At 38.7% G+C, this 11524-nt stretch overlaps 2 protein-coding genes across 3 annotated transcripts in view; one reads left to right on the top strand and one right to left on the bottom strand.

Moving 5' to 3' along the window:
• LOC138047163 (uncharacterized) lies at nucleotides 1–7328 on the top strand. Its single transcript, XM_068893891.1, has 3 exons — nucleotides 1–530; nucleotides 3158–3348; nucleotides 6592–7328. Exons 1-3 carry the CDS (start codon nucleotides 161–163, stop codon nucleotides 6754–6756), a joined length of 726 nt encoding a protein of 241 aa, XP_068749992.1. The 5' UTR covers nucleotides 1–160; the 3' UTR covers nucleotides 6757–7328.
• A 1312-nt stretch (nucleotides 7329–8640) lies between these two features.
• LOC138047158 (protein-L-isoaspartate(D-aspartate) O-methyltransferase-like) overlaps nucleotides 8641–11524 on the bottom strand; it is a 3057-nt gene continuing 173 nt past the window's right edge. The window contains exons 1-4 of one of the 2 annotated variants that reach the window (XR_011131787.1): nucleotides 11262–11524; nucleotides 10852–11037; nucleotides 9698–10134; nucleotides 8641–8967 (exon numbers count right to left, since the gene is read on the bottom strand). The exon at nucleotides 11262–11524 is cut by the window's right edge and continues 173 nt beyond it. Coding sequence is in view for 1 of the 2 variants with exons in the window: in XM_068893888.1 (XP_068749989.1) it covers nucleotides 9905–10134; nucleotides 10852–11037; nucleotides 11262–11524 (679 nt within the window). In the remaining variant the exon portion in view is untranslated. Of the gene's footprint in view, nucleotides 10135–10851; nucleotides 11038–11261 lie in introns of both variants that reach the window. The other variant, XM_068893888.1, reaches the window with a different exon arrangement.

The raw sequence follows: 11524 nt of genomic DNA, 5'->3' as shown, positions 1-11524 counted from the left end.
TCCATTTGGCGTCCTTTGTCCAGATTTAAATTTTCATGATCTTCCCCACGCGGCCTTTTCCGTGGTTTTCTTCGAAGCATTGTTCATTCCCTTCACTTTCTCAGCCGTGAGAAGCCCATTTTCAGCATCTTTTCTAGCTGATTACTTTTCCAATTTGAGGATGCCGAGGAAACGCAAGCATTCAAGCGAAGAAGAAGATGAAGAAGCCGAAGAAGTTGAAAAAACTGTCCGAACTAAGCGACGCGCTGCTGTCGAGGCGCGTGATCGCGTGGCGGCCAAGGAGGGAGAAAGTGAAGAGGAGGAAGAGGAAGAGGAGGATTTCGACGATGAAGACGACGAGAAAGATGAAGATTATGAAGGAGAAGCACCTGAAGATGAAGAAGGCGAGGAAGAGGGTGACGATGATGATGACGAAGAAGACGAAAATGAAGCCGGGGAAGGAGACGAGGAAGAAGAAGATGAAGAAGGCGAGGAAGAAGAACCCGAGAGCGTTGAGTGCATTCTTGCGGATTTAGAGGAACCAACGAAAGGTATGTGAAAGATTTATTTCACTGTTGGTATATTAAAGCGGAATTTAGAGGAAGATGCTTTATCCTGTACTGCTTTTGAAAGCACCTACATTTTAAAGTTCGTGATCACACGGCGTGGACGAACGCGCGCGACTGAACACGAATCTTCCAAGTTCGAAGTTCATGCATCCGCAGATTTCGCAAGGTTTGACTCTTGCCATTTAGTACTAAATAAGCTCATAAGAAAAAAATCTACCAAAGGCGGCTTCTTTTCAAAATTCTCAGTGGACTAGCGGGTGCTGCTCTCTCAGCCTTTTGTCTTGTGCTTCTTTTGTTTGAGCAAGCGATGCGAGAACACGTGTAAAGTTCTCCATCGACTATTCTCTCCATCTTAATGGTCAAGTTGTTTCTCTTCCAAGTTTACTCCCTTTTACACCCAATCCTCATCTTGTTTTTGGTTTACATAAAATTTCCATGGTTTGTGCCTTGTTGTCTGGTTGTTGCCTAAAACAGGTCTTTTATTGGCTGAAAACCAAACGAAGAATAATATTTTGCTATTGCTTTGAGAATATTTGACACAATCGCTCGATTAAACTAAAACGACCGTCGTTGATGTTTTATGAGCGAAGGCAAAAGAAAAATGTCAGAAATTTTCTTCTCAAATATAAAAACGCATCAGTATTTCATTCAATATCACTTTTAGCCCTGCGTGTTATCATTGGTGACGTCTGGTGCTTATTTTACCCCGGATATGAGGCCTCTGGGATATGGGTCATTAGGGAGGTAGGGCGTTAAAAAAGCGGTTTCTTTTGGAATTTAAATAGTACTTCATGGTACAAATGGTAACAAGATGCAAATTACAGCATTTAAAATAACAAAAGGTGACAAAACTACAAAGAGTCTGATTTCTTGTTTAGATTTGGCCAATTAACTGTCTGATAAAAGTCACCTTTTGCACTAGACAGTAAAAATTGAGAGATTGCCCCATGCTAATTTCTGTAGTGTCTGAGGGAGGGCTTGTGTTTGACCGTTGATAGGATTGTGTAATTGTCAGCACATGTATCGTACATAACATGCACGCTTCATCTCTCATTTTAAAGCTCTGCTTGCTGCAAATTTAAAAATTCAAAATAAAAGTTGATAAGTTGTTCTCAAAATGAGCACGAGCTTGAGCCTATATGTAAATGTGCAAAACGTTCAGAGCACATGTGCTCTTAGTTCAGAGATGACATATCTCTTGCTGAGTTTGAGAGCCGTTCTTAAGTTTCACCTGCTTGGAATTTATGCAATCATTAACCTATTGACAAATTAAGTCTAAATGGAGGAGGAATTGTGTTTGATCCTTGACAACTGTGTGATTGTCATCGCAAAAATTGTATCCTACATAACTTGCATGCTTTATTGCTCATAATTTTATGTTTTGTCCCGGGTTGCTCAGAGCATGGTTAGCAATAACCAGTGTTAAAAACGGCTGTCTAGAAAACGAAGAAAACGAAGACCCCTAGAAAACGAAGACCCCCTAGAAAATGAAGACCTAGAAAACGAAGACCGAGAAAACGAAGACCCCCTAGATGAATCGAGACCTAAAATATTTTATGATCACGTAATCACCCCATGAGTGTAGATTAACTTTTGATTAAAAGACTCTACTCGCAAAAAAAAAACAAGGACCCACCGGTCTAAAACTGTGATCTGAGAGCGTGACAAACCTGACAGTTGCTTATCTCAGTTGACCACACGCAGTATAGAATTGTCAGGATTTAGTGGTGCAAAGGTCAACTGTTCGTGACGGTTGCGTGACACGCAAATTTATTCACCACGTGGTAAAAGGATAATCGCCCGCAAGAATATTTGATTGTCGCAGGGAAATTCCGTTCAGGCTGGCTCTCACATGCATACCTGCGTCGAAACTATAAAAGGAAAAGCAAATCTGTCATATATCGGACTGTATTTCTACCTCTGTCTTTTGCATCCGGCTTTCCGCAAAAACGAAAGGTGTGCGAGTCAAAAATAATCACTCGTGCGGTGATTGCGTGATCATAAAATATGTTAGGTCTGCATTCGTCTAGGAGGTCTTCGTTTTCTAGGGGTACCTTCGTTTTTGGGTCTTAGGTCTTCGTTTTCTAGACTTCCTGTTAAAAACCATGGAAACCTATAGGTTTTTATATAGAACCAATGGTTAGCGCTTAAACCAGGCTTTGAGCAGGCAGCCCCTGATTGCTGCAAATTTTGAAATGCTAAAATAAAAGTTAGTGAGGTCATTTACAAGTAGGTATGAGCTTAAGCCTACATTTGCAAACAGAGATGACATATCTCTTGCTGAGTTTGAGAGCTGGTCTGCAAGGTTCAAATGCTTGGAATTGATGCAACCATAATCTATTAATTTTACAGTAAGCCAAACTTTTTTCTATGACTTAAAAAATATTTAGGTTCACAAATAAATTTTCCATCGTATAATTTTTGTAAGAATATTGTTATGATTTCCATTCCATAATATTTTAAAGCATTGTTGAGGCATCAGTTGCATAAAAACAAGAAAAAGACAGAGGTTTGAACCTCTTAAAATCTAAATTAAAAATTAAGTACTGTATCTTCTCCAACATAAAGGAATTAAGCTATTCTTTTTCCTGCTTTTGTGAATTTTTTAGACACCCCAGGATATGTTCTGAAGAAAAATGAAATCGTGAAGAAACTGGAACTTTGCTTTATGGGTGAAATGCGGGAAACACTAGTTGACATCAGTGAAATGTTTTCTACACGTTTTGAAGAAAAGAAGCTACCTGTACTTCAGGTCACAAAACACGACGTGATTCATGGTGGTTCTGAGGAAAAAACGCAGGTAGAGGTTCTTGATGGGCCATTATGTTAAAAATATCACTTCCTTTTTTTCTACAGATTTTGAAAGTGTGTTTGCTTAGTTAACACTGGACTGGCAAAAAATTATGAGCATTGATTTTTTTTCCTTAAGGTTGCATCACAGGCGTCCTAAGCTCAGTGTGTGGGAAAGCCAACAAAAATATAAGGAATTGTTTGAGAATCCCGATAAAAGACCTGAGAAGATAATTTTACGAGAAATTTGCAATTAAAATGCCTAACCCTATTGCCATTGTGGGTTGCTTCCTTCCCGTGTGTTTTTTTCCCAATTCAACACAAATGGAGCCATTATCAGTTCCTCTGTTGTCAACGATTATAGTAAAATACCAAGGCTGAACACTGAATTCTCTGGAGACCACCAAATTGAGTCAAACATTCCTGGTTAAAGTGCTCCCAAGGATAAAATTCCACCATGGAATTCAAGGGCAAGGGTTTTTCTTTCATTTCAATCCACAAGCCACACAATCAAAGCTCTGCCAGCGACGTCAGGCAGCTGTTAGTGTCCCAAATGAATCGATAAAACAATGAAAAAGATCCTCTTTGACTTTCACATTGAACACCACACGGTGACCGTTGAGTTCGGTTTAGTAATGAGTCTTTGTGGCTTTGTAACAAGTCTTTGTTTGTCATTGGATTCTGCAGTGGAATTTTAACAGTGGGAACATTTTAACCAGGAATATCTGACTCAATTTGATGGGCTTCCGAGAATTCAGTGTTCAGCCTTGGTATTTTACTATAATCGTTGACAACTGAGGAACTGATAATGGGTCAATTTGCGTCTAATCTGGGAAAAAACCACACAGGAAGGAAGCAGCCACAATGGCAATAAGGGAAGGCTTTTTAACCCATTGACTCCTAGGGGTTCTGCATTGACGAGTAAAATTGTCTGGCGTTAGACAGAGTAAAATACTAAGTCTGGCCGGTTTGGTTGTCAAAATTAATTGAGAATTTTTTCGTAAAATTATCTTCTCAGGTCTTTCATTGGGATTCCCATACAAATCCTTATATTTCTGTTGGCTTTCCCTTACTCTGAGCTTGGGGCACCTGTGTTTGGATTTGATGGCCTGCCATTACTCACACTCAAGACTGACCGATTAGACCTTTGGAGGGTTGGATCTAGGAAAAAGTGACGTCATTTACTCACTAGCTCAAAATTTCAGCGTGTAAATGCAGCTTATTGCATATGCAAAAAAAACAAGTTTAACCCTTTCACTCCTGTGGGGTTCCCCATTGACGAGTAAAATCGTCTGGCGTTAGACAGAGTGGAATCTGTAAGTGTCACTCTTGGGAGTGAAAGGGTTAATGGGGACATAGTTTTTGAGTGAATCTAGCTGTTGTTAACCCTTTCACTCCTGTGGGGTTCCCCATTGACGAGTAAAATCGTCTGGCGTTAGACAGAGTGGAATCTGTAAGTGTCACTCTTGGGAGTGAAAGGGTTAATCACTCACTGAAAAACTATGTCCCATTAAATGTCTGAAAGCCTGAAACTCCCGTGCTGCATATTAATTCAGCCGAGGACAGACGCATTGCATTCTTAAACTAGTGAGTCTTTGACATCACTCTCTCCTCGATCCAGCTCTCTCAATATTTTAAAAATGATAATGGCAGACCGTTTAATGGAAAAATTCCAGTTAAAATAAACAGGTGTTAAATGAAACAGGTGCTTAAACTTGGGTCATTTAGTGTTTAGTTAATACAGTTTTGAAATCGATAGTACTCTGGCACTTTAAATTCTGGCAATGTAGCAGCCATATGGATCAGAATCAAATACACTTTACCCCACATCAATGTACTGGTCAAACTGCAGTGAAAACAATCAAAAGTGGAAATGTCTAAACTGGTGCCATTAGAAATTTTTCTTCTTGGTTGCTTTCATTTTGCCTCAAACCAAAATCTTCGTGGGGTTCCAAGGTGAAAAAGTAGGCTTTTTGTTGCTTGAAAAGAAAAAAAAACTGAAAAGAAATGCCTGCAGCTACAACCCACAATGCAAAATCAGAAACCACAGATTTTGGATGTGAAGTAAGGGTTAATACTCGAAATCTCCCTATAGTTGATCTTTAATTAGTTTTAAGAATTTTGTAGAACTGAATTTAGAATTATGTCACGGTATTTTTAGACGACCGGTACCTTTTCAGCAAAACACAAAGGCAGTTCTGGTTTGGTGATGCTGTGACGTCAAGTTAGTTTCTTGTGATTGGAAACTGGGCTCCTGTGGGAGTCTCATTGGCAGGAAATTCACTCTAAAACTACATTGGTCTGTGAAAATGCCATGACAGCAATGTACGGCTGTTGTTCACTCAAGTTATGGGCTTCTAATAGAGTGTTTTCACATGACGTCATCAAACTGTAGAATCAAAGCTGCGAGGTTTTCTGATTTTATCTATACCAAGTAAAAAGTCACTTAGAAGTAAATCTTTTTACCAGTTTTAGGCCCTGTAGCGTTTTTCGTTTTGAGAATACAGCATTTTTTGAATTTTCGAATTGTCGCCTTGTGTGACACCAAGACAGCAGCTGAGCTAAAGCTGTCTGGTTCAAAAAAACAGTTTCACCTTGTAAGTTTCTGCAAATTGAGCATTACAAGCTGTAGAAGATTTGTTTATGCTAATTTATTTTAGCTTACGAGCAAAAAGAGAGGGCATTTATTGCAAACTGAGGTCCAGATGTTTTGTTGATTTAAGGCCGCCATATTGGTGTCCCTCCGTGGAACACCCAACATGGCGTCTCTATACAAAGCTCTGTGAAATCGAGTGACATGTTTTGGCGAGTAACTTAGAAATGATGCTCCAAACAGACATGACACTCGGAGGAGTTCTTTAATATGTATTAGTCTTTTATAACATTTCATTTTCTTGGCTTCTTTCTTTGAATGGTTTTGGATTTTATTTTTTATTGTGTGACAGTGAAAACACTCTATTGCACTTGAAATTATGTGATCATCTGCAAACAAACCTCATTTATTGGTTTTTAAGTGTAATTTCTTGATTGAATAAAATGTATTAAGGTAATCTCTACAGAATACACAATGGCATGTCATTAAAATTAATGAGAAAAATTGCCATCATATTTTGACCTGGCTAAATGCCAATAATTGGCTTTCAGAGGCTGCACCTCTTTCTTCAGTTTTTCACTGCATTGTCATCTTGAACATCATGGGACACACCTTCTTTTTTCTATTAAGGGGCCTAAACAAGTGTCTTTTTTCTCCTAGATTGATGTCCTTGAGGTCAAATATGACAAAGCTTACGATGTCAGGGAATTAGATGAAGAAGACGAAGAAAATGAAGACATACTCTCGCAAAACTTTTATAGTGTTATCCGAGTGGATGGAATTGACGGTACTTGGGCTAGTCAATATTTTCGTCCAGAGGAATGATCGTAGAATACAAAGGAATGGACATTGTACGAACATAAACAAGATGGTTTAGAACACTGAGAAGAAGCAACGGCTGGTTTTTTTTAGATTTGAGTAACATGATCACTTAACTTTAAGGCCCTTCAATAGTAACAATAATAATATTGTTGGTTATGTATCCCACTTGTGTAGACAACCTTGGGCACCTTGGGCCCAAAATAGCTTCCAAAAATTTTCCAAGTGTCAGCTGATATTATCATTGCAGAAAAATTTTAAACTGTTCTGTGTGAAACCAGGTCCAGAGAGCAACCTCTAAAGGGAAACTGATGTTTGGGATCCACATGTTATCTTTCCTAACTTGCTGGAATCACCATTGTCAATCAGTTACGAATGGTCTGTTGTTTGTGTAGGTGTCAGTTATGTTTGTAACACCTTGTTTCAGTAGTGACGGTAAAACAAGTTAGTATTGTAAATGTCTTGCTTTTTTTAACATGGTCTTGATGAGGTTAAACACATTTCCATACAGGACCATTTTACAAAATTTGATAATTGTAGTTAAGAAATTAAAAAAAAAATAAAAGTGATTAAAGTAATGATGCTTGGTCTGGTCTTGTTAGCTTTTTGACTGTAGAACTGCAGTGTTCACCCTTTTTATCATGTAATGTCACATGTTCTGCTGATTCAAGTAGAATAGAATTTTTCAATATTTTAAAAAGGGGACAGCTGCCAAATAAAGAACATCTTTAATTTTATGTCTACATTTGATTTCACAAACTGCTTTGTGTGCAGACGATCTTTGAAAATAGGAATGCCAAGTAGTGGTGTGTGGCTTCACAATAAGGAATAAGACCACGCTTCTGTTATGATGTGCATAAGTAAGGGTTTTTTTTGGCAACAAGGGGGTAAGAGGTGAATGAAATAATTACTATCACATCCTTCAGTTAAACCTTTTTCCTAAAAAAATAACCGGAAAAGATGGGTGTCATTGATGTAGGTGCCATTGTGTGAAGTCAGCATAATCCCCACCATAACCCATTGACTCCTGGGAGTGAGACAATACTCTAACACCAGACGATTTATACTCATCAACTGGGGGTTGTCCTAGGGAGTTTGAGGTGTCATTGGGTTAAGCAAATTAACATAATATATATTAGTATAAACTAAAACAGTGGATAGCGTTGAATGCGTGCCCTGATTGGCTACTCAAACGATTGGGGGGGGGGGGTGCGGTACTGCCATATATGGGTTATATAGGTATGTGCCGCTGTGAAGGGTATGGTTTTCAAGCAGTTTACTCTAGCATAAAGTATATAAATCAGAGCGTTTGGGTCTAGAATAGGGTGTCATTTTTCACGAAACTGACCAGTCGCTTGAAGGTGTTATCAAGACTATGGAAACCAGAAATTCCCGCTCAAAAATATAAAAAAGTCGAGTCGGCAAAGTTTAAATTTACGCAACTCAGCCTCAACGGTGTCGATAAATGGCTATCATGAAACACATCTGGATATTAGTAACTGTCAAGTATCGTTATTTAGATAGCAATCGGTGGGAGTTTACTCTAGTATAGGGTAGCAAAAATCCGGACTCAAACTCTGGATATCCTTTGCAATTTGCACAGAATTTGTGCCCAAAAATGCTGTAATCTTTGCAGGAATAAATGACTAAAATCATAGTTTTGTGCTATATTATCTCAATGTTCTACTATATACTAACACAACAGTTACTACATGTATTCACCTCAGAGTTGGTGGCTAGTGGCAGATATTTACCTAGCAGATATTTACCTACCTTTACAGCTTTGCAAATATCCCCCACTAGCCACCTCCACTTTGGTGAATAGTTGCTAATTATGTAAGGTTAATTTGTTACTTACAATAAAATTCTAAAACTTGGGAATGACTCATGTGTGGTCGAACTGTCTTCTTTAATTATCATGCCTTTTTTATCATTTTTCCTCAAGTAATTATTATTAGTCTAATTAATTATAATTAATTTAACATGTGGGAGTGAGCATTCTCTCCTCCACTCTAGTTAACTGTTCTCACTAATGCAGTAAAAGACTAAACTCTTGAATGGAAATCAAAAAGATAATTCCACAAGAACGAATACTGGAATAAATAATTTGTTTCCCTTAAAAGTAAACCTGTTAACAGAGAAGATATATTGTTGAAATCACCTGCTGTTAATATGTCAAAACAAAGAGTTGTTTTTGTGGCATTGCAAAATAGAGGCCTGTTCCATACCTGCCAACTCTCCCGGTTTTCCCGGAGTCTCCAAGTTTTTCACCACACCTCCCGGTCTCCCGGTTAGAGCACCAAATCTCCTGGGAAATACCTACCGTGGCCTTTTTCAACATTTTTTCATTACTTTCGTTATCTTCGAGATGTCAAAAAGGAAAATAAAACAAGAACTGGATTCTAGTGCTTTCATTTGAGCTATTCTGGGGCCCGTTTCTCAAAAGTCCCGAAACTTTACGGGCCATTTTCGGGTCTCACAATTCCCTTTGTATCTCAAGAATGGAGAGGATTTAAATCGTCAAACTTTACAGTAATTTTTCTTTTTCTTACCTTGAAAACATGTCAAAAGATTGGCTTTCCAAAATAAGCGGTTGCCAGTTTCATAAATGGCTTTTCGGGTTCAAAAAGATATCGGGACTTTCGAGAAACGGGCCACTGGTTCGGAAAACGTAAAACAGAGCAATCAAATTGATGTAGTCTATATTTAACGCGTACTGTAATTGGTCAGAAATCAGCCAATCAAACTGCACAATACGTGGTAGAAAGTTGGCGCGGTTATGGGAACAATAGCAACTGCTGTTCTAACCGAGAAAAGTCTTGAACAAATGGAAGGGCTTCGGGTGATTTTCAGAGAGTATTCAGATATTGTCGAAAATAACATTCTTACAATGCAATGATTTTTAGATGTCTCCAGATTTTTGTAATCTGGGGGTTGGCAGGTATGCTGTTCCCTCAAGCAAGTCAATCAAAACCATGTTAAACTTCAAACCAAGGATTCTTCAAAGATCACTCTTGACATGATGTTTTGGTGATTGGCTCACAAAGTTTTGGTAACAAGCTAAATATAGGCACCAGGTACCATGACCATATAACTTAATAATGGTCCTGAAAGAGTGCTTATTTTGTAATTCTAGTCCAAAATTGATAAGTTCTCAGTTTCTATGTTGCTGGTGTCTGTCTGTGAGAGGAACATATCGGACCCCCATTAACTTTTGTTTAGTGATATTTCCATCTGTATCCTTGTCAATCTGTTCAAGCCATTGGTTGCCATGGGCAGGTCCGACAGGAATGAAAAGCCTACCACCAGGCTTCAGCTGTTTTATGAGAGCATCAGGAACAGGATACGCTGCCGCACCAACATGAATGGCATCATATGGGGCATCTAAAGGTTTGAAAGATGTGTTTGCAAAATGGAAAAAGAAAGGTTCATATCATTAATGGCTGGCAGCAAGCTGTTTTTAAACTGGGACCAGGCTGCACAGTGGAACATGATGATAAAAAGGGATTGGATGAATAAAAATCTGCAAGTTTCATGACCTGGCTGCCTTGCTCGTCAATTTATTTCTGCCCCATTCCAGTGTGGTTGAGTCTGCTCCCTGGCCAGATTATTCAATTGGCTATGCAGTGAGAATAGATGGATTGACTATTTTGAGTTTTTACACTGATTGAAAAGCTAAAGTCACAGTTAATAGCTGGTCATGTTCCTGAGATTCTGGAAGGATTGGGATCTCATTAAGTATAATAAACAATAACAAGGCACTCTGTGACTACCCAATAGGGTGATTTCACATGATGTCACAGATGCCATGTTGGAAGAGTAAAACAAAGAAACAGTGGCCAATTTGTTGGAGGAGTGAAATGTTCTTTTTGGAATTGAACTCAATTTTTATGACAATTCTTCCTTTTGTTTCAGTATGCAAATATGGCAGCTGGTCACATGAGTGAACACACTCTATTGATTTATCAAGCAGTATTTTATGAGATGACTTGCTTAAATTCATGGGGTTTTTTTTTTTTGGGAAATGGTGCTTATTCTTGCTGCCTTAAATGCCATTAATCATGTTAACTACTTAACTGCCACTTATACTTTCTCTCTCACCATTTTCAAATCCTTCTCTTCCATCGCCTGTTACAAGGACAACCTGGCCACTTGCCAAAAGGTCAGCATTTCCTTTCTTCATATTTCGTTTTGACTGTTCTACTAGTTCTGGTATGTGGTCAATACCAACTACTTTTCCATTTTTTCCAACCATTTCAGCCATGCAAGCTGTGAGGTAACCACTCCCTGAAATTGAGACCATGTTACACGTATAACCCTTGTAAAATCACTAAGGGTAACGATGAACGTTACTTTGAAGTGAATTGAAGTCCTCACCCCTACCTCCAGAATAAAATGCTCTGGTTTCTACATGTCACATGACCAGGCACACCTAAAACTTGTGTGAAAAAATGTGCGACGAAAAACGTTTGATATAGTTACGAAATACTAGAAATATCACTTTCTTTTACCTGAACCGACATCCAGAGCCTTTGCTCCTTCAAACAAATAATCTTTGAGAATCTCGAGGGCGTGTGCATGCATATGGGGTGCACTTATTGTCACGCCGTAGCCAATTGACTGAGGGGAATCCATGTATGGTGAATAAGTACAATAATTTCCACGATCCACCTTTCTCATTGCTTCCACAACTCGCTGCGTTTTCAAGATACCACTTCGACTGAGCTGCGAAACCAAGTCGTCGTTGTCTCTGCCATGCGATCTCCACTCCATA

The sequence above is a fragment of the Montipora capricornis genome, chromosome 4, assembly GCF_036669925.1.
Source record: "Montipora capricornis isolate CH-2021 chromosome 4, ASM3666992v2, whole genome shotgun sequence".
NCBI lineage: Eukaryota > Metazoa > Cnidaria > Anthozoa > Scleractinia > Acroporidae > Montipora > Montipora capricornis.
This window is presented reverse-complemented; position numbering and strand designations above follow the sequence as displayed.